Source organism: Pseudophryne corroboree, chromosome 6 (assembly GCF_028390025.1).
Source record: "Pseudophryne corroboree isolate aPseCor3 chromosome 6, aPseCor3.hap2, whole genome shotgun sequence".
Classification (NCBI taxonomy): domain Eukaryota; kingdom Metazoa; phylum Chordata; class Amphibia; order Anura; family Myobatrachidae; genus Pseudophryne; species Pseudophryne corroboree.
In genome coordinates this window covers 395440060-395463393 of record NC_086449.1, presented here as the reverse complement: position 1 = coordinate 395463393, position 23334 = coordinate 395440060, and the positions used below count along the sequence as shown (strand labels likewise).

The following is a 23334-nucleotide window of genomic DNA, read 5'->3' as shown; positions in this document are numbered from 1 at the left end:
CCCCGGTGGGCCCTTCATGCCCCAGTCCGACACTGTTTGCTATATTATGGAAAATTAATGTCTAGCTAGTATATTATCCACATTTACAAACTGTTTAAACATATTCATATACAATTATCTATAAGAGGCATATCATTTTAACAAAATTGAATTGCATGTGCCATAACCCAGCAAATCAAATGTCAATTATTTCTGTGTACGGTAGTTTAATATTAAATAAATGAAAGTATTTCTCAGATATGTCACTGACCATGCTAGCATGCTAAATAGCCCCATCCCTGCTAATAACAGCCTCTGTTGAACTCTGCTCAACTTCAGTCTTCTATATAAATGGGTGAGCAACAGACGGGAGGCAGTTATGTAGATGACTGCATTGAGTTAACACAGTGAGCACATATTCAATCTGTCCCTCTCCCAGACATGGGAAGTGTACATTGTTTTTGGTAGAGGCATTAAATAGCATGTTGTCTAAATACATGTGCTTTACTGAAACGGAGATGAACAAAAAGGAATTGCATTTTATTACGTAAATAATGAACCAAATAAAAGAGTACCATTTTATTTTATTTCAATATGAAATATTTAAAATAAGATTTCACATAATACAATCCACATTTGCCATGGTAATAAAAGGAGAACTAACCCTTTATTCATAACCTTCAATTCAAAAGAAATTGCTGTCTTATGACTTAAATACAGCATTTAAGAATGCTGTTTAAACACATGAGGCGAGATGTAATAGCGTCCGAGATTGCCGGAGGTGCGGTATGCCAGCCGATCTCTGATGTTTTTTTAAAGAGACAGTCATTTACTAGACATAGTTTTGCCTAGTAAATGACTGCCGCTTTAAAAAAACATCCGATATCAGCCGGCATCCCATACCTCCGGCAATCTAGGACACTATTACATTTCGCCTATCTTCTCGACAGAATCCAGCCACATTTATTAAGTGAATTTGCAAAGTCTATTAGTCAGAGTTTTTACAGGTCCTTCCTACTGCAACAACTCTGACACAATAGATCTTTGTATGCAGAAAGCTCTGGCCATTCAGAGCAGATCAAAAATATATTAAATATAGGCAGATATTACTGCTGTTTATTTGTTGTATTATCCCAGGTCTAGTATCTACCCCTGCGTCAGCATTTAGTCATAGCTTAAGAACAAGCAGATAACAACCACCCTGTTTCAACAGAATGTTATCTATTTTTATTTTTAAGGACAGAAAACAAAAATATGAAAAACATTAAAAGCAGTTCTTTACACTAGCAGTAAATACATTTATACAACCATTCAGTCTGTATAATATGATGAAATAAATCTACATCTTTTTATTTTGGTCTGGATAATATGATGAAATAAATCTACATCTTTTTTTATTTTGGTGTCTTTGAAATATACATACAAACAACAATTACAGGAACTTGTTCACAATGCATTGAGGCCTGAGGAATGCCTATCTGAAACACCGTATTGGCAATATCCGTTTGTTAATGCTCATTGCCCTGGACTGATAGTACATCCTGAAAAAGGCCCGTAGCCTGAATGTATGAATTGTCTACAAATTTAATGCATCAAACAACTCCCGCCGGCTAGAGGAAAACAAGACTGGTAGTTTGTTTACGTTGTTAGCCAAAAAGCCTTAATGTTTTTAAGTCTTAGGTTCCAACGCCACTTTCCCATATACTCTTGTGGTCCTTCATGCTTTTCATACAGGTGCCAAATGGCAGTAAAAGTCTACAAAAATGTACAGTATAGAAGAGTTTTTTGCAATGTTCATCATTTTGTTCACAGCACTAGAAACCCTTATCAACAGGGAGTTGTAGATTAAATGGCTTATTCACAAATGGAATCCAGATTCGGTGGTCAGGAATGTGCAGATGCCATAGTGAGTTCCTTTAAAAGGCGCAAACACTACATTGTGTAAGCATTTAAATGACATTTTCCATAGTTAGGGAATCATCAGTTAGCAAAAAAATGCAAAATAGAGATGAAGTCCTAAGTGGATGCAAATTGTAAGAAGTAAAGTCTAACCCATGGCAGTGACCATACTGGATGGATGATGAGGTCCAAAGGAGAGACTGGACGGTGGGTGCATTGGTGTTGGGGTGGTCAGCATGTGGCTGGGGTGACTAAAAGGTGAAATGTGGCTGAGTGAAGACATGTGTCTGGACAGGGCGGCAGGGCTGAAAGAGCTGCTCTTCTGGTAGTCCTCAAGACTGTCGAGAATCTTTTTACTCTTTTTTGACTTGCTAGACATTTTTCGGTTTCTGGTCTGAATTCCTTCCTTCTTCATAGTCAAGGGTCTGTTAATCTAAACAAAATTCAATTATTTGTTTTTGTTTCCCATTCTTTAGTAGCTGTTGCTTAGTGCTTGTGTACAGGAAACACTTTGGCAACGTATTTGGCAGTCATATTTTAATTTAAAGACATTCAAATCAATACCAGACATGAGAAAATGTAACCTAAAAATACAAAACTAGGATATTGATATACGCAGTCCATTGTTTATTCTCAGGATTCCACCAAGTTTGAAAGTATCTAAAACCACACAATATGTACGGTATAGGACCTTGGTAGGTCCCTTTTTTTCAGAATGCATCATTCAGAAAAGTAATGAGAGACAGCTGTAAATTATATTGAGAAGGTAATTATATAATTGGATAGATGTAAAAGGATTACCTTTCAATTTATTAGTGCTTTGTTAGAAGCTGTGTATGTGAATACCACCTTTCTTACAACCTTGATGTGGAAGTTGACATTAATATCTTGATAATAGGCATGATATTATTTGAAATCAAAAGGCATATTTATCAACGCTTTGAGAGAGATAAAGTGGCGAGAGATAACCAACCAATGATCTCCTGTCTTTTTTTAGACACAGCTTTTAAAATGACAGTTGGAAGCTGACTAGTTGGTACTTTATCTCCCTTCTCCACTTTATCACCCTCAAGCTTTGATAAATCTGCCACCAAGTTGTTTTGTATTGATGATGATGATGATAATAATTATCATCGTCATAATCATCATCATCATCATCATCATCATATATTTAGAGGTTCTACTGCGCTAGAAAATCTGTATTTGCCGTAAAGTGTTCTAATTTGTCTCAATCAGAAACCAATCGATGACCACACCATAAGATAGATATCAACATACTCTCTTTGATAGCACCTAACCCCTGGTTTTCCATACTTGTCCTATATTGTCTTGAACTGTAAGTGCTGTTTTCTTGTTATGCTCATTTGTTTATGTACTCTGTAATGGGTGCTGCGGATCCCTTGTGGTGTCATATAAATAAAGGATAAGAATAATAATCCACCTATTTTATAATCATATCTATTTGCAATTTTACTATACTATTGCTGTGTGCTTAAATATCATCTGCCATTACAATCCATACCAGTCAGTAATACTAATGATATAGGAACTGTGACTCCTGAAATGCACATTCAGCATAGTGCTGTCTAGTGCTTTGAACCAGAACTAACACAAAAATCTCTCGTACTTCAGGGCTAGACCTGTTTCACCGACAACCGTCAGTTCTAGCCAGAAATTACCCTGCTTAAACCCTGTCAATTTCTGCAAGCTGCCCTCTAAAGCATAGATTGATTGCATGAGGCTGGTGCTATTCATCTAACAATTAACACATACTTGCCAAATTGTTCTTTTTTTTATAAAAGGTCACTGTGCCACAGCGAGGTCATCCAATAAAAGAGTGGCATGCTGCTTTAAGAGCAGGGAAACTTCCTTACAGAGTTCAGCATGACAGCAAGCCCCCATTATCTTACTAATTACTAGCTAAGCAGTTGTCAGAGGTGGTCAGTTTTACTGCTCACACAGAACTTCTGTCTGAGCAGGTTTTTGATTAATGGAAGGTAATTTTACTTCAGTATTCACTGCAGAATCTGAAATGTAAAGCACTGCTGTAAAAGGAGGCTTATTCCAAATAAACTAATTTGTCTGCAGATACATTTATGCATTACAAAGAATAATATTCATCTGGAATTGGCCAATGTAAAAAAAAAACTTGCACCACATGTAGAAAGCGTATTTTTAAAAGAAATCTTAAAAAAGCAAATTCTTTAGTACCCGTAGAAACTGACTGTTCACTGCACTGTATACTGTGCTATGAAATGTCTATTAGAAAATTATATTGCAAACTTTTTATTAACTATAATTTTGAATCATATTTTTTAAATAACTATGCTAAAATGTAAATTCAAATAAAGTGACATCATCTGCAAAGTTTGTAACAAAATGTCATATGGAGCTTTCACTAAGTAAATGTGTAGGCCTTTCCGGACTATGTACCCCATGGAAAAAATGTGAAACCTGTGGCTATTTTAATATTATGAATGTGGAAAGTCCAATTTAAAAGTAATTATTAAATTTTTTGGAATTCATGCTGTACTATGATTTGTAGTATGTAACAAATATCCATCAGTTTGGAGATGCAAATTGTAACTTTATTTTTATAATTCATCTTTCACCAATTACTGCTTTGTTGGGATGTAAACCAATGCAGAGAATTCTACATAAGCAGTTATATTGACGTACTGTCAGCCATAACGGCTAGGGAATGGATAAATCAGGTTAGTAATCAGTCCTACTGCAGAAAAGTTTTTTTTTTCTCTGCTGGAAAGGGTTAGCAGAAAAGGGAATCTGTTTTATAACTCAGACAAGAAACTATTTGTGTGAAATAAATATCTATCTCTTCGAAATGAGAGACAAGTTCCATTTGCAGATGTGAAATGATTACCTATTTTACATGGCACAGCCTACACTGCATATCAAAGAGAAATATTTAATTTAATAAAAATAAAGCAAGCTGAATCTTGTTATTGGCTCATTGTGTTTCACACCTGATGAAAACACCTAGGAGGTCTGACAGCAGCATGTAAATATATTTGTTTAGGATTTCCTAAGAAAGAACAGATAGATTTTTGTAAGAAGAACAATGGCTAAGCGTGGTATTGTTTGAGTATAAACAAATAATGCAATTAATTATTAATATGTAAAAAAAAATGTTAGTTCTCCGTATTTGTTATATATACACAGTTTATATATATATATATATACAGGTTGAGTATCCCTTATCCAAAATTCAAAATCCCACATTTTTGGGTCCCCTGCCGAGATAATTACTTATATATTATATATTATGTGTATATATAGATATATTATATAGATATATAATATAATATACATATATATGTGTCATTATCTCAGTAGGGGAACCAAAAATTTGGGATTTTGAATTTTGGATAAGAGATACTCAACCTGTATATATATATATATATATATATATATATATTCATCCAAATGCAGGGTCCGGCACTCACAGGCGAATAATGGAAAACATGCTCTGGTGCTCTCCTGGGAAGTAAATTGGCCCCCAAATTGTAATTACCAATCAAAATGCAACACTCTGAACTCTTATAGGCAGAATAAAGTCACATACACGGGGTCAGTTTTTCAACATTTCATTTGAAAATATACTGTCATCAGGAATGATGACAATCTCTCTTGGATTGAAATGTTTAAAAACTGACATTGTGTATTATTATTATCCTTTATTTATAATAATAATAATTATTATTATTATTATTATTATTATTATTATTATTATTTTTCACAATTTCAGTTTTTCAACGTTTCAATCCAAGGGTACAGTATGTGTCTTTATCCTTCCTATAAGAGTGCTGCTCCTCCATTGGTCTGTGTACATTTTTCTGTGAGGGCACCAGACCAGGCTATTTGTCTCAGTGGAGTGCCGGTGACTACGAGTATTTGATAGATAGATAGATAGATAGATAGATAGATAGATAGATAGATAGATAGATAGATAGATAGATAGACTGACTTAGTATTTGATAATAAATTGATTGTTCTAACCTATCCGCTTGTGTTTAAGGTTTCAGCTTAATCAGTATTAATTTTAAAACAGAAAAGTAATAGGGTCGGAGGTCGCCGAAGATGCGGGATGCAAGTCAGTCTTGGATGTTTATTTAAAGGGGCAATTACTTACAAGGCATGGTTTTGCCTTATAAAGCCCAGTACTCACGGGCCGATCAAGGAGAGATGCGTGCTGAGCGAACCGCTCAGCACACATCTCTCCTGCCGCTCAGCACAGCGCGATCTGTGCTGAGCGTGCGGGGGGAGACGGGGGGGCCGCTCACTTCACCCAGCGGGTGAAGTGAGCGACCCGCTAGATTGGCCTGCATGCAGGCCAATCTAGCAGCGGCGATAGCGATGTGCGGGGCCGCGCATCGCTATCGCCGAGGGGGCTACACACGGAGCGATCCTGCCGATATTCTAAGCAATCTAGTCAGATTGCTTAGAATATCGCTCCGTGAGTACCCCCCTTTAGTGATTGCCCCTTTAAAAAATTGTCCAAGATTGGCTGGCATCCTGCACCTCCGGCGATCCCTATTACATCTCGCCAATGGTTTGAGTTCACATTCTCCTCCACTGTCTGTTCACTCCAACAGACACTCATATCTGCCACTAGTTACTTGTATCCTGTTCCTGTTTCTTTATTACAACAATACTGCAGCTTTATTGAAATAACATCAGCTTTAGTGCCAGAGAATGATTGCTAATTACCCTATTTTCAATTATTATTATTATTATTATTGTTGTTATTATTATTATTATTATTATATCTTCCCAAAATAATCTTTAATCAGATAAACTCTCTAAACTAAGATCTTGTATTCCACTTTTATGCCACAGTTATGCTAAAGACTTTTAGTTAGAAAAACATATTGCCTATTTTATGCTATATATCATTCTGTAGGCTAATGCCTAACACAAAGCAATGACATTATTGCACGTTTAGAATATCAGATTGCATTGCTTGTTCTCTAGTTTAGGATTTTGAACCAAGGCATCTTATGAAAATTCCAGTATAAATGGGCCAGTTTACATAACTTCAATACCATTCTGTATTGTAAAAGAAATGAATAGGGAACAGATTCCCTGTCACTGATGGTTACATGGCTTTACATGGCTTCCACAGCAATGGCACTGATTGTTACATTTTATTATTATTAGTAGTAGTAGTAGTAGTAGTAGTAGTAGTAGTAGTAGTAGTAGTATTTTTCAATTACTTTGTTTTATTGAGCCAACTAGTTAAAATATATATATTGAGACATTAAGACAAACATTTGAGAGACGAAAATGTGTCTTCTCCTAACCAATTGTATACACTTACATTGTGCAGTTTGTAGTATAGACCACAGGCATTACACACTGGATCCCCATTGGCGTTTCTTCTCCACAGTGTGGTGGTGGTCGTCTGACAGTTTGCACATGATGTACCTGCTCTCCTAGCTGCGGACTGAGAAGAAAGAATATATTTATGGTTACAGCATGAACTTTCAGAGATGACAAGAAAGAAGTAATTCATGCAGAAAGAAAAATGATATACAGTCGTACGTGAATATAATATCAGTGGAAGAACACATATGAGCTTTCACAGTTATATCTATTTACATGCATTATCTAGTAGTGCTCTGTAGTGCTTGTTTGCTAATGACGTTTGCTACAGATTTGTAACTGATGACATATAGTCATCAAGTTAGGCTACAGATTTTTTCCTAGTCTTCCCTTCTTGCTGTACAACTTACTTAATAGTTTACTTTGAGGAAATTGTTACTTGGGTGTTATCTGAGCAGTTCAGATTTCCGGCAGATTTTTCCTGGGAAGTCAGACTCATATATAAGCAGGGAGTGGGGTTAGTGTTAGCTGCCAAAAATCAAAGCTCTGAATGTTCCCTCCTTTAGGAAAGTGCTTACGTTTTTACTGACTACAAGGGTATAAGAAATCAGAAATCCATTATTAAACTGACGTTATTGTAACTGTTGTCCTTTCATTTATTATTGCAAAAAATATAACTAAAATATATTATTATTATTATTATTATTATTATGATTATGATTATTATGATGATGATTATTATTATTATTATTATTATTATTGTTGCTGTATTACAGTTATTGCTATAAAGTATGACGTGATGGTTACATGGACTAAACAAACTTGTATATACTTGAGTATCCAGTTGAACACATTATTCCTAAATATTAAGAGAATTGCTTAATCTACACAAAATTAAAAGTATTTCTAGTTAATTAGAATAGAATGCAAGGATATATTATTATTATTATTATTATTATTATTATTATTATTACATAGTAGTGCTATATTTATAGAAAATGTTTGTTGTGCTTTATAGAATATCAACTGAATTATCTAATAAATCAAGTCAACTAAAGTGTGTCTGTTTAAATTGCAGTTTGTGGCATTTTTTTTAAATAACTATTAAGGATTGTTTATTTAAAAGGCATCATCCTAAACCGATCACCAAAAGGGATCATTACCGCATTAGTAATTTAATTACAAAGGAGTCATTGTTGTCTAATGAGGATAGTTAAAGACATAAGATCTTTTGGTATGTGTAAATAGCTCTGCATGTATAACGCCAAATATATGTAAGAGCTAGAACCCAGGCAGATGGCAATAATATGGGTAATGTGGGACCAAGAGTGTCTAATCCTCCTTACTTGAAAACACTTCTTCTGGCCACTATAACAAGTCTTTTGGTGGAGATGCCAATTTCCTGCTGAAAGCTTTCCTTCCTGAGCTGAGGAGATCAGAGAAAGAAGAGAGTTGGTGTTTGTATTGTGGGTTCTCACTTACCAGTCTTCTTTTAGGTTTAATGAGGGGTCGATTCTGGCCATTCATTTTGTGATAGAGTCCGCATGCATTACACAGATAATGCCCGGTGCCATCTCGCCTCCACAGTGGGGTTGAGGTTGCCCCACAGTTTACACACTCCCTGCCTTCTGAAAACAAGATTACACATGGTTGATTGCTGAACAAAATAATTTCTACATGTCTACTATCCACAAATAACTTGGGGGAGAGGTATCAAGCCTTGGAGAGATAACGTGGAGAGAGACAAACTACCAATCAATCAGCTTCTCATTGTCATATTTTAAACTCAGCCCGTAAAAGGACAGTTATAAGCTGATGATTTGGTACTTTAGCTCACTCCACTTTATTTATTTCCAAGGCTTGATACATCTCCCCATTTATAACAAATTACCTGGAGCATTTCACTAACACTACCTTAAAAAATTAAAAAGCAAAATGTCAAAGGAAAATAGTTATTTTTAATTACAGCTGCATTTAGTAGTTATGTACTACAATAATTAATGCAAGATCAAATGCTGTCATAAACTGTTATTAAAAAAAACGTATATTTTAATTCAAAACAATAACTAGCCACTTTACCACTTTATCGAAATAATGTATGTGTTCCAAAAATAAGGGAGAGTTATCAAATCTTTGGAGAGAGATAACGTGGAGAGAGATAAAGTATCGACCAATCAGCTCCTATCATTTTTCAAACAGTCTGTAAAGTGAGTTAGGGGTTGATTGGTTAGTACTTTATCTCTCTCCACTTTATTGCATTCAAGCTTTGATAAATCTCCCTATTTCTTTAATATAATAAAGAAAAGAATGCAGATGTACGTATGGATATTTTTTCCTAAACGTCCTTTAAATACCTATATAGAATAGTTCAGCAAAAAGCAGCTACGTGGTTGAACTCTACATAGGCCACAACTTTTAATCTCACCAACAAATAATACCATATGACTACATAAAAATTCCCTTGATACTGTAAATTACAGTGACATAGCAGTACACAAACATGTATTCAGCCACTAGTCCTGCTAACATTTTTAGCTTAGTATCATATGTAAACGGCGCAGGGTGTTTTTATGACAGGAAATGAACTAAATCAAGGCAAGCGGAAAATATAAATGCATATTCAAAAAGAAACCACTAATTCAGAATTATTTCCACAGGGATCACTGAGTTTATACAGTATCAGTGACTTAAAGCTCAGTGATTACATTGAATGGCACATGCTCTAAAGTAAAATAGTCTTATCATAATACCACAGAGAGTAAAAAGAATGACTGGTTAGGAATATAAAATGACATTTTGCTATATAAGGTGGCAGTGGGATTTTATATTAAGGGAGAAGTGTGTATTGATGAGTTACAGCCATCTTGTCGCAGCATCGCTGTCAAAATGGCTCCTTTGCTAAGGGCGCAGAAAGCAGGTGTGCCTTTAAATGTTATTAACTGCATACTGCATGCACTCCCATACTAGTTCACCTACTGTTTATATACTGACCTCACTGTGAATTGTTTATACACTTTTCAAAAGTACAAGAGGCCAGTCCCGAATCTTAATGTACAAAACTTGGGAGGTATGCAATCGTTTACCTCAAAAATATGAAATAAAGTTATGATTGTGGCCTACAACCCCGTCACACACAAAATATTAGTATTAGTAACGCTTTGTTGTAAGCTAACTTGCTATAAACATGTTATTACTGAGTAGCATTATATGCTCGTCTGAGCATCTCTAATACAATATCATGTATAGCTCTGTGTATAAACTTTTATTTTCCTGAGTCCTGCTTTCTTCATAGTATCACATACAGTATGTCATGTAAACACTGAATACTGTATTATTATTACTTTTTTATGTAAGTAGTTGTCAAAATGGGCATTATACACTGTAGTGTTTGTATCATGGGCGGTACACTAAAAGTTACCTCAGATGACACTCATTAACATATTAACATAGGGTTACAATAACAGACTCTACTTTTAACATAATTACAAAATTAGTATTTATCAGAAATTGTTACACATTGTAACATACATTATTTAGCTTATTGCAAAAATAAGCATTTACAGATATAATGTTAAGAATATTTTTGTACAGAATATAGGTCTGTTAAGTAGAGCAATGCTTAACATAAGTTAAAAATATTTTTGCTGCATCATAATTGATATTCTCTATTTCTGAGCAGAAAACAAAGAAATCAGTGAATCTCATCATTTAGCAGACACACTGACATGGATTACATTCACTGGTGGTGTGATCACTAAAACAAGATCATGGATGGTGTACGCCCATTCACCAGCTATGTGTTAAGGCAATATAGTTGATAATCCAACGCATTGGAACGATAAAACAGCTATATCATTCCTTGTGTGTGCATGACATCATTCATTGTGCGCTCATTCATCTCTGGCCTCTTTCTTCTGATTTTTTTCCCGCAACATTTCTAGAACATATTTCTAGTAATGCCGATTCACTGTTACGCCTTCTGCTACCCAGTCTGCCACAATAACACCCTTGATATCAAAGAAAACAATTAAAATGGCTTTGAGTTTGTATTTAATTTGACGAGCTTTCTTTAGTCTTGGTATTTTCCAGTGCATGGACTGGTGTTTTGTCTCAGGATTGTACTGGAAGATTCATGTTTCAGCACTGGTAATAACTTTACCTAAAGAAAATGTGAATCAGCTTGTATTTGTTCCAAAATGTTTGTACAAATTTGCTTTCGATTTTCTTTCTGCTCAGCTGTGAGAAGCCTTGGAACCATCTTAGCACAAACTTTTGTCAGTCCCTTTTAACTCTCAGTTTATTTTTTTACAAGTACAGTCTCATTATTTAATAGCCACCTGTGTCCTGTAAAGTTTTTGGATTTTTTTAGCATGTCTTTCCCTATCTACTGCTCATTATTTAAAAATATTTGTACTTATTTATTGCACCAAAGAAAACCCCAATTTTACACTCCAAAGAAAACAAAATTACTTGGTTCAGAAACAATAAATAATTTTTTTTTCTTGTCAAATCAATATTGCACTAAGTAGTCAAAAATAGTCCTCACCCCCTAAATGAGCCCATCAGTTCAAACCTCTGGCTCTGCCAAAATTAGAAAGCCATAGAAGGTTTAAACTGTATTTTCTCTTTGTAGCAAAAAAAATACTTTACAATGAACACAGAATCACAACTATTAAGTACATTTCCACAAGAGAAATACATATAATATACAGTGTGGATATGCTTTATAACGTTATTGGCCCTGCTAAGCTAAGGTAACCTCAAATCTCTTATCCTTTGTAAGATATGTGTGAGAGTCACACATTTTACTTAAACATATATGTTAGAGTTACCAATGGCTGCGATCAGAAGAGTTTCCATAGTCAGATTTAAGATGTGTGTCCACCCTTACTCAAAGCTGTTGAACAGAACTCAGTGAGAACATAACAGGCGTTGCATGTAGAATAGGAGGTGTAGGGCCTGCATCAGGTGTTACCCAGGTGCTTAGTAAATGTGAGATTTATTTGTTCTTTGACAGTCATACACATATCAGACAATGTAAATGCAGCGTTCCTGTCACTTGATACTTCCTATCCACCCAGCATGCCCTGCACTTGTGACAACAACTCAGAATTTACATTGACTATTGTGAATAGGCAAACAGAATAAATAAAAACTGCATTTCTATAGTTAAATATTAGGGAATGCTCAGCACCCATGTGACACTAGCCTAAAGCTAATTTATATAAATAAAGAAATGCTTTAATAATGTACTTGTACACCGTGAATGTTTTAGTCATGTTATAAAGTGCCAAGTCCACACAGCTGTTGCATCAATTTCAGACTTTATAATATGAATCAATGTCTATTTCATGGAATTTTCTTTCTTGAATTCACAAGGGATGTTACTATGGTAATATTGGACCCTTGGAAAGCTACTCTATTCGTCTATCATACATTACCCTTTGATAGAAAGTTAATTTTAACACTAAGCGGTCAATTCAGTTAGCCAAGAGGAGGGCAAATTGCCATTGCAATGGTGTGGAAATGCTGTCAACCGCACCACAATTCACATCGCTCGCCCTATAGGGTTTCAAACCAAAACCTGTGAGTCTGGAAGTTCCGTAATTGTGGCATATAGCTGAGAGGGAACTTGTGGGAAACTGAATCCACCCCTGCAAATGTAAACTCTTGCAAGCGGGGCCATTTCTACTGAAATCTCTAGGCAATTATTAAACCACTGCATTATGATTGTTATTATGAATATTTGAAACTGTAAAGTTCATTTGTTTGTAACTGTCCTGTTTGATTTCCTGTGAACTAAGTAATTTTGGGGTGGTCTTCTGTATGCCGGCGGTCGGGCTCCCGGCGCTCAGTATACTGGCCCTGGGAGCCCGACAGCCGGCATACCGACACTTATTATCCCTCGTGGGGGTCCACGACCCCCATAGAGGGAGAATAAAATAGTGTGGCGCGCATAGCGCGCCACCGTGCCCGTAGCGTGGCGAGTGCAGCGAGCCCACAAGGGGCTCATTTGCGCTCGCCACGCTGTCGATAAGCCGGCGGTCGGGCTCCCGGCGCCGGGATGCTGGTCGCCGGGAGCCCGACCGCCGGCCAGCCGTAGTGAACCCGTAATTTTGTTATATGTTTGTCCCACTATGTACAGTGCTATGGAAACCTTATGGTGCCTTATAAATAATACATAACAATAATAACTATAAGCTACATAGATGGAAAATTCACATCACTGCATTTCCGTAGGGGAGCAAACGTGAATATTATGCCTGTGTGACTCTGCCAGAGGCTCACGTAATTGTGGGCATGATTATCTTTCCTGGTTAATATTATTGTTACTTTGTCGATGATCTCTTGCACATTCCCTTCTGTACCTTCTCCCTAAAAATCTAATAAAGAGCAATGAAATAAAAAGGTGGTGACTTGAGAAGCGTTAGGTGCCCCCTGATTGCTTCCTATGCACAAAGACAGAGTGACCTCTATGAGATCGCTCTGTCCTGTGTCACCAGATGCACTTCCGGGAGCTATCTGAGATACAGTCACCACTGTTTGCAGAAAGGAGAGACTCTAGCTCTTATATGATTCAAGCGCCGGTCCCCTACAGCACCCCTAGTGTTAGAACATGTGTTTAATTTCTGTAGCATAAAGCTTTGATACCTTTAATATATAACACTTTTTTATAACTATTTTACAATTTTTTAATAAAGGGGGGGGGGGGGTGACGCATTGAAAAAGTCTGCTTGCTTTGTTATCATACACATATAGATTGGCCCATTAAAATGTAAGTACATATGGAGGCTGATTCAGATGTAGGTGCAAATTTTGCTGCAGAAACTATGTTATACTGCAAGGGGAGGAAGAGCAAACATACATTGTATGCAAGCCAAATACTGCATGCTCCTGCATACTGCACAGAAATACCAGCCAGCTCTATTTTCACATGGCATTTTAGATAGTTTTGAGCTATGCCTAGGTCAAACCCACCACCATCTCTAAATGTATTTATTTATTTATTTATTTACAGTTTCTTATATAGCGCAGCATATTCCGTTGTGCTTTACAATTAGAACAACAATAATAGAACAAAACTGGGTAAAAACAGACAGACATAGAGGTAGGAAAGCCCTGCTCGCAAGCTTACAATCTATAGGGAAATAGGCATTGATACATAAGGATAGATGCTATCTATTGCATAATGGTCCACAAGATTGCTAGGTTCTTAATGGGATGTATGATGATACCCCGCAATGTTGGCCAAGTGTCAGGAGGGTATGAGGGTAAAGAAAGACAAAATATGTGATGTTATGTATACTGGACAGAGAGGATGTAATTAGATAGGGAAGCACTGAAGGTTATGTAGGTGGGTCTGGAATTTGATAGGCTTGTCTGAAGAGGTGAGTTTTCAGGGGATGTTTAAAGGTTTGGAGACTAGAGGCGAGTCTTATTGTGCGTGGGAGGGCATTCCACAGAGTGGGTGAAGCCCGGATAACGATCCACATGGACTACAATTGGGAACAGTAACTCATGTCATGATCATCAAGCTACATAATAAAATATGTCATATATGAGGTGTGGCTATTAAATAACAAGACTGATGATATAATTTAAGTTTAATTATATTTACTACATTTTAAATCTGTTCCCTTTCTATGTATCCCCCTTATGCATCCACGCACTGCTGCATTATTATTTTCCAATGGTCAGAGTCGTGCTGTAGCTCATTATCTGTCAGCTGTCTACTGAGCTCTGTCGTTTTCTTCTTTACCTCAGTAACTGATGCAAAACGGGTTCCCTTGAGTACAGATATTACTTTAAGGGAAAAGAAAGAAGTCACTTAGTGCAAAGTCTGGCGAGTATGGAGGGTGTTCTAGCACTGCAGTCAGATTTTCAGCCAAAAACTGTTTCACAGAGAGAGCTGTGAGTGCTGGTGTGTTATCCTAATGGAGGAAGAAACCATTTTTCCACATCTCTGGCCTCTTTCTTCTGATTTTTTTCCCTGCAACATTTCTAGAACATTTTTTGAGTAATGCAGATTCACTGTTACGCCTTCTGCTACCCAGTCTGCCACAATACCACCTTTGATATCAAAGAAAACAATTAAAATGGCTTTGAGTTTGTATTTAATTTGACAAGCTTTCTTTAGTCTTGGTATTTTCCAGTGCATGGATTGGTGTTTTGTCTCAGGATTGTACTGGAAGATTCATGTTTCAGCACTGGTAATAACTTTACCTAAAGAAAATGTGAATCAGCTTGTATTTTTGCCAAAATGTTTGTACAAATTTGCTTTCGATTTTCTTTCTGCTCGGCTGTGAGAAGCCTTGGAACCATCTTAGCACAAACTTTTGTCATGCCCCCAGTCCCTTTTAACTCTCAGTTTATTTTTTTGCAAGTACAGTCTCATTATTTAATAGCCACCTGTGTCCTGTAAAGTTTTTGGATTTTTTTTTAGCTTGTCTTTCCCTAACTACTGCTCATTATTTAAAAATATTTGTACTTATTTATTGCACCAAAGAAAAAAAAATCACTTAGTTCAGAAACAATAACTAAGTTATTTCTTGTCAAATCAATACTGCACTAAGTAGTAAAAAATAGTCCTCACCCCCTAAATGAGCCCATCAGTTCAACCCTCTGGCTCTGCCATAATTATAAAGCCATAGAAGGTTTAAGGTAGACTCATAAATTGTATTTTCTCTTTGTAGCAAATAAATACTTTACAATGAACACAGAATCACAACTATTAAGTACATTTCCACAAGAGAAATACATATGATATACAGTGGGGATATGCTTTATAACGTTATTGGCCCTGCTAAGCTCAGGTAACCTAAAATATCTTATCCTTTGTAAGATGTGTGTGAGAGTCACACATTTTACTTAAACATATATGTTAGACCAATGGCATTGCGATCAGAAGAGTTTCCATAGTCAGATTTAAGATGTAAGCAGGCATAGAGTACAAGTCTGACAAACATCTCCATAACATGGGCTGTATGGTAAATGTATATACACTCTGGCTAGAGCATACTGCATAGTGTACGGTTGGTTGTTTCCCAAGGAAATTAAAGGCCCAGAAAACTATGAATTCTTGGCAAAATAGTCCGGATCATTATTAGGCATGGACTAGTGTCAGCCCATATGCTTGGATATCCTTCTAACCACATTAACAAGATGCAGAGAACCAAAAAGTGAGCCACCCATTTGGTCCAAGCTCTAAAAGACAATACCTCATCTGATTTGCTCATTTGTTTAGCCAGTCTGAGCAACTGCTTATTCCTTCTTGGTCACTTTTTTTAGACCCGATTTTAACACCTAAAATGTTGCTATGGGCAGTTTAAACACCAGAGTGATGTTTTATATACTGAATTATTTTAGATTATGGAACAATTCAGCATATGGAAAGGTCTTAACCATAAATTACTGGGTCCACGTGACAACTTTGGAAGGGGCTCTTTTACTCTAAACCAGTGGTTTCCAAACTTTTTTGAATCACTGCGCCCTAGAATATCAGAATTTTTTTCACGGCACTCTTAGGCCAAAAATTTCTTATTGAGAAATTTAGAAAGAAATATTACATTAAGTAGATCGCGTTTATATGTCATCCTTAGGGTCAGTTGTGTGGTGAGGGACAAGATTTGCTTCTGTTTGACCACATATTTTATGACTGGCAGCCACCAGCACTGGTTTTGCCTATTATAATGACCATGAATAATTTTAATTGGTCCTGGACCACGAACCCAGGGCACCCCTGCAAGTGTCCCGAGGCACCCCAGGGAGCCACAGCACACAGTTTGGGAACCTCTGCTCTAAACCTTTCTCATTTACATTGCTATAGACAACCATAAAGATTGCACTTTGCCAAAACAATGCTCTGACTTAGCTGACCTCACAAAGAGATATATTTAAAGTAGCTATACAACATTGAAAAAAAGGCATAAACTAGAATACTGTATTTTTAGCAAACTTTGAAAACAATATAAAATACTATTAATAGTACAAGCTTTAAATTACTGTGCCTTCTTCAGACAGATGGCAACATATAAACCTAGGCTGACATGTTGTATACATTGTATAAGGGTGGTAATTCCAAGTTGATCGCAGCAGGATTTTTGATAGCAATTGGGCAAAACCATGTGCACTGCAGGGGAGGCAGATATAACATTTGCAGAGAGAGTTAGATTTGGATGGGTTATTTTATTTCTGTGCAGGGTAAATAATGGCTGCTTTATTTTTACACTGCAAATTAGATTGCAGATTGAACACACCCCACCCAAATCTAACTCTCTCTGCACATGTTATATCTGCCTCCCCTGCAGTGCACATGGTTTTGCCCAATTGCTAAAAAAAATCCTGCTGCGATCAACTTGGAATTACCACCTAGGTACAAAGATAGTGCATAAAATGCAAATAGATAAAGGAGAGTGAGACAAAGTGGTAAAAGCACTGAAGTGTTACAAGCTGATCACTATTAATGTGGTGGTGAACTCCAAGTTATAGTATTTAGCTACGGAGTTTGTGCCATTGACAAAAATCTATCAAGGTTACTTGTTCATAAACTATACTTGTGTTTATGTAAGTCTTATTGATTGGCCAAGAATCATAGATGTGGTTTAAATGTGCACTTTTATCTGCATAATCACATACGTTAATGACTAGGGTAAAAACAACGCATTATTCACTTCACATAGATTTACAAGATAGGGGTGTTTGGCACTGATTTCTAATAATACCTCAAATGTAAGGAAAATGTGTTCAAGTTAGGGAGACAGTGACCGTGTCAGCTACATCATGTGATCAGAAGTTACCTAACAGCAAGCTCTACTCAATCCATCAGCTATTTGCTACTGTTTATTGAAAGTCACAGTTAACACCTTGGTTTCTAGAGAGCTAGAACTGATTTCAGATTGTGTACAAGATGCAAACAAAAAAACATGATAAAGTTGAATTGTTTATAAGTCCAGATTTAGAATACTATTTGTACATTTAATGTTTCTTCCTTCTATTAAAGGCTTTAATGTAAAATTTCATGAAAGCACGCAGCATAGATATCTGCCAGACAAAAAGTGTTACCCAACTACTACTCTATATACATAAATAAGTCTAAATAGATTGATTGATTGATTGATTGATTGATTGATTGATTGATATACATTGCAGACTAGAAAGACCAAGTGGTTCTTTTCTGCTTTCAAATAATATAATTATCTATATATATATATATATATATATATATATGTATCTATTTATCTATCTATATTTCTGAAAATATAAAGAGAGAGGAGGGGATAAATAATATGATAGATAAATAGATAGATAGATAGATAGATAGATAGATAGATAGATAGATAGATAGATAGATAGATAGATAGATAGATAGATGTGAGAGCAGACATCACTAAAAGTCCATCTAGTAGGAGAATCATGCAGGACCTTTTGATTTTTGAATTCACAACTTCCGTGCGAGCAGGTCTGGTGAACTGTACATAGCACTGCCAGTAAAATGCCATATTTGCAGATATGGAGGTGAGGGGCTGTTCCATGATTTTTCTAAATTGTAATTTGTACAGGACAGTGCTCTGCTGACGTGTAATATGTGCTAAATAACCTAAAATATGTAAAATACTAGTGCTGTTATAGAACCATGCAAAATAAGAAACATTAGGTTATGTATTGTAATAATTTACAGGTTATATAGCCAGTACCTGGAATAGAATACCATGGACAAGGTTTGTCATTCTGTTTTTTTTAAAAGCCGCACTCATATTTGAACGATGTATATTGTATCTATGTCACTAATACTAATGCACATCTATTGTACTATATCTGTTCTGCATTGTACATTCTCTTGAGCTTCAATAAAAAATAATTAAGTCAAAAAAAATAAAAAGCACATTTGATAACCATTATGCATGAAGAAATAAAATAGAATCCGCACATTCTGATTTATCTATATGGAGGAATAGTGCGTGACATTCCTTAATTCCTGTACTACGTATATTTATACACAGCAGGGATTCCTGAACGAAGTGCATATGATAACAAATAGAGATTTTCATGACTCCTTGAGTCTGGGATAAATCAAAAAGAAGAAACTGTAGGGCTGCGAGGAATGTATTCCTTTTTTCCACACCTGTATATGGTAATTTTCCATACATTGTTTTGTTTTGTTTTTTTTGGGGGGGGGGTTAACTACAGTTTTGTATTAATCTTACGGCAAATGAGCACCATTTTAGGCGTTTTCTTGTATGCTATTGAAGTACAGTATGAATTTTTTTTCCTCTCTTCTGAATTATAAAGTTGCTAAGACATCCTGAAGCATCTACCAGAAATATACAGCAGGGTTATAATATTTTAAAACATGGAACATTTGACTAGAAATGGTGTGCAGTGAGTAGATGTAACTTCTGCCATGCTTTTTTTTACTAGAGGAAAATGTTTCAAATCTGGAACTGTCTTCAAAAAATAGGAACAGTGTGCAACTATGTCAATTTACATCTCTCTTCTAAGGTTTGATCAGATTATTCAAAAGTGAAAGCACAGTATTGCTGACTGTTGCCTTCTTGTGGTAAATACTAGTGAAATTTGCATATTAAACAGGAAAACCTCTCACATTCTGCAATTTCAGAGAGTAATAACAATAATAACGGCAAAACACAAATATAGTCATATGCTCAACAATTAATGCAGGCGGTTATGTACTATATTTTACTGCAGAAAAGAATTATATGCTATGAGTTATCTCAGAAAAAGAATTGACCGTTAATATTATAACTATTCAGCATCCATGGCTTTAGCTTTTAAACAACTACTCCTAAAAAGATTTTATGGCACTACAGTAAGAGTAGATTTCATTCTGTTGACATTTTTTGACCTCTTAAGGTTTAATGCAAGGATCTCCAAACAATATTTTTTTTTTTGATTGCTGTTTAATGTTTTGCTATGTAATCTGTTACTTCCTAAGAAAAACACTGAGGAGCAGGCAATAATGCTTGAAATATTAATGTTATTTACACATAGCACTGTTGAAAATTAATTATTTTATATAGACTTTAAAATAAACATTTTCTCTATGTAGTGTAAAAAATTGCTATGTCTATCATTGCACAAAAACTCAAAAAGTATCTATCTGTTCAATTATAAATGGGCATTCTTAAGAACTATATTTGAGGTGTTAAGCATTTGCTCTCCCCATTACTCTAGAATGTCAATGCATGTATATATTTGGTATATATATAATCATTTATGTAATTTACCATAAATTTGTGTAATACATGGGTCAAAAAATGCCGATGTGTGCCAATTGAGTCTTGCAGTTATCTGCTAGAACATAATGACTGTTTCCAAGCAAAGTAATATGTCAGTATTGTTATACAAATGTAGTACAGAAAACTAAATTACAATGTGTGTGGATATTTTGTTATATAAGGGTTTTTTTTTCAATATTTACAAAATAGGCAAAGAATTTGCTGCACCAGTAATTATTCATGATAGAATTTCAGAGGTCTCAATTTGCAAACAATGTGAGGGAAACATATCTATGCAATCCTGTCATGTCTTTAGTGTAAATCCATCTCTTTGCATTATTTTTTATTCACCCTAACTGTACCCTAGAGATGTAACTCACAATCTATTTGAGGGGTTAAGGGGAGAACAGTGGGGATATTAGCTAATTAACCCTATATAGGCCAGCACAAGGAACTATCAGAAGGCACCCCAGGAGTAATTGTGTGTGGGGTGGGAGGGGGGGGGGGGGGTGCTAAGACCATAACATGTGACCTCACTAAGCTCAGTGGCACACAGTATTTTTTTAATCAAACCTTTACAGGTTTTTGCAACACATATCACTATGGGATTTTCTATACATGCCCCACCCTCCTCAATTCACAATCAACAAGTCTTTAGCCATGCACTGAATGTCATTTTTCAGGTGGGTTTGGAGAGACTATTTCAAAGGCTTGGTTGTTCAAAAGTAGTCACCTTACTTTAATGGTTTGAGAATATCTCCTATTGTTTGCTATTAGAAATGCATGCGTTCTTGCTAAGCAATGTGTGACAAAATATTGATACATGTCACCACAGCTTTTGCACTTTTCTTTGAAGAGAAGTAATACTATTGAAATGAATAAGTGTTTGTATGGAATACAAGAGATCATGTAAACTGTGGGTTACAAAGCCTTACAAAGGACAAGTAGGGCAGGGCTTAACATTAAGGTGAAAGGCTAAATTGTGTTTTCAGTTACTGTGTAAATAACAATCTTGTCCAAGCATCTGTGCTGCATTCTACATACATGTACTGTATGCATCTACACACTATCCAGCATAGCATGTAACTAGAATAAAACCTTATTAAGAAATCACTTCTCATTTATAACCTACTGTATCTGAAAGCTATTCCAGTCTTCCCTTATCTGCCATCATGTATAATGGGTCTCACAGCAATAAAGTACTTAGTTGAAGGTTTATGCAGGCCAGGCTTCAATAACTGCATGTCAATCAAATGTGTCAGGCTTCTATAGTGCACAAGCAGGCAGCACGTACAGGCCCATGTAGCCTAACAGCTGACAGTTTGCTCATTAGTGTTATGATGTGGGAATGTCGTGAAAGAAATACCCAGTTCTTCGTGCAAAGCCTGGATCCCCTACTGTACACATTGTACCGCACCACAACCACAGGTACTGTATAACTGCTTCCCAGGGAGCTTGGCTTAGTAACCCTAATATGTCCCATAGTAACAGTGCATTTCTCCCAACACAACCAACACAATTCCCACAGCTCCAAAGCTGCAATCATTCACTACTTCAATTATGTGACTTTTTTTATTGCCATTTTGTATAACTGGTTTGTTTCATGTCTGTCTGTGACCTGTTTGGAATATTTTAGGACATTATTGTGCACATATACATTTCCATTCACCCAATGCTGGAATTCTATACACTAATTGTGATTACTGCTAAAGATGATGTAAATGTTTACGGCAAGCAGTTTTAGCTTGAGGTTTATAAACCACAGTTTATGTGGGTGCAGAAAGACAAGCTGTTTGTAACACTGGCTGACCTATTTCTCCATCTACCAGTGTTGGGCTGCCGGATGAGCAGAACTCAGTGTACATACAGGGCTCCGGGGAGTGCAGGTGTTGGACGATAATCGGGCACAATATACGTGTCGGAGATGGAAACTGATGGAATAATATGTCCATTACATTTCAATATTGTATTGTGTGAGTTTTAGGAGTAAAAAGCAGACAAACTGATCGTTTCTCCATGAATGCCCCAAGACTGTGTTATGTCCTTGACTTTCCATTAGCTGTGGCAAGGACTAGCAGGGCATGCTGTAATTTATGGTTCCCCAACATTGGTGGCAGCTGCTGATTGCTTAAGCCTGTTACTTATGGTCAAAGTATCGCCTCTGGCACATATAATACCTGATTATAGCATAATGGGAATGACAATGTTTTGATCTCTGTCGCCTTCTTGCTGTGGAAGCCTGAGCTGCTGTGTATTTCCACACAGGCAGGGGAAGTGCATGGCAGAATACGGTGAGGAGTATATATACAGTGCCAGCCTCCCCGGCCCTGTGTGCAGCGCAGGCAAATACTGTCTATTCTGGCCAGCCCGACCACATCCGGCCCTGTCACCCTGCCGGGCGCTGGAGAGACAATGAGACTGTCGCGTGCAGCAGTCTGAAAATAATGGGATTAGCTCAAACATATCAGCTAAATAGAGACAGTCACAGCCCAGACAAGCAAAGCAAATGTTACCCTGGAAAACCCCCCTGAAAACACATCGCCCGGCCCTGACACTGTCATTCTCTTTCCTCTGCTCTCTCCCAGGTCACACAGTACAGGACACTGCCACCCTCCGTACTCCACTCTGCAGTGGTATTAGTACTAGTGCAATATTACCCGCGTGTCCTTAATGCCCTGTTCTTCTAGATTTATTGGGCACGCTATGCAGAATAATACAATGTATTATTATTATTATTATTATTATTATTATTATTTTATTATGTAAATTGCTACTAGGTTGCTAAAATGTGTGTGTGTGTGTGTGTGTGTGTGTGTGTGTGTGTGTGTGTGTGTGTGTGTGTGTGTGTGTGTGTGTGTGTGTGTGTGTGTGTGTGTGT

At 36.4% G+C, this 23334-nt stretch overlaps 1 protein-coding gene across 6 annotated transcripts in view; it reads right to left on the bottom strand.

Moving 5' to 3' along the window:
* Window positions 1-571: 571 nt before the first annotated feature.
* The window catches only part of GATA3 (GATA binding protein 3), a 36042-nt gene continuing 13279 nt past the window's right edge, over window positions 572-23334 (bottom strand). For 3 of the 6 annotated variants that reach the window (XM_063926825.1, XM_063926826.1, XM_063926827.1), the window contains 3 exons: window positions 8704-8849; window positions 7217-7342; window positions 573-2311 (listed from right to left, as the gene is read on the bottom strand). In XM_063926825.1, the coding sequence (XP_063782895.1) occupies window positions 2027-2311; window positions 7217-7342; window positions 8704-8849 (557 nt within the window). In that variant the 3' untranslated portion in view covers window positions 573-2026. Of the gene's footprint in view, window positions 2312-7216; window positions 7343-8567; window positions 8648-8703; window positions 8850-23334 lie in introns of all 6 variants that reach the window. The other 3 variants (XM_063926829.1, XM_063926828.1, XM_063926830.1) reach the window with 3 other exon arrangements.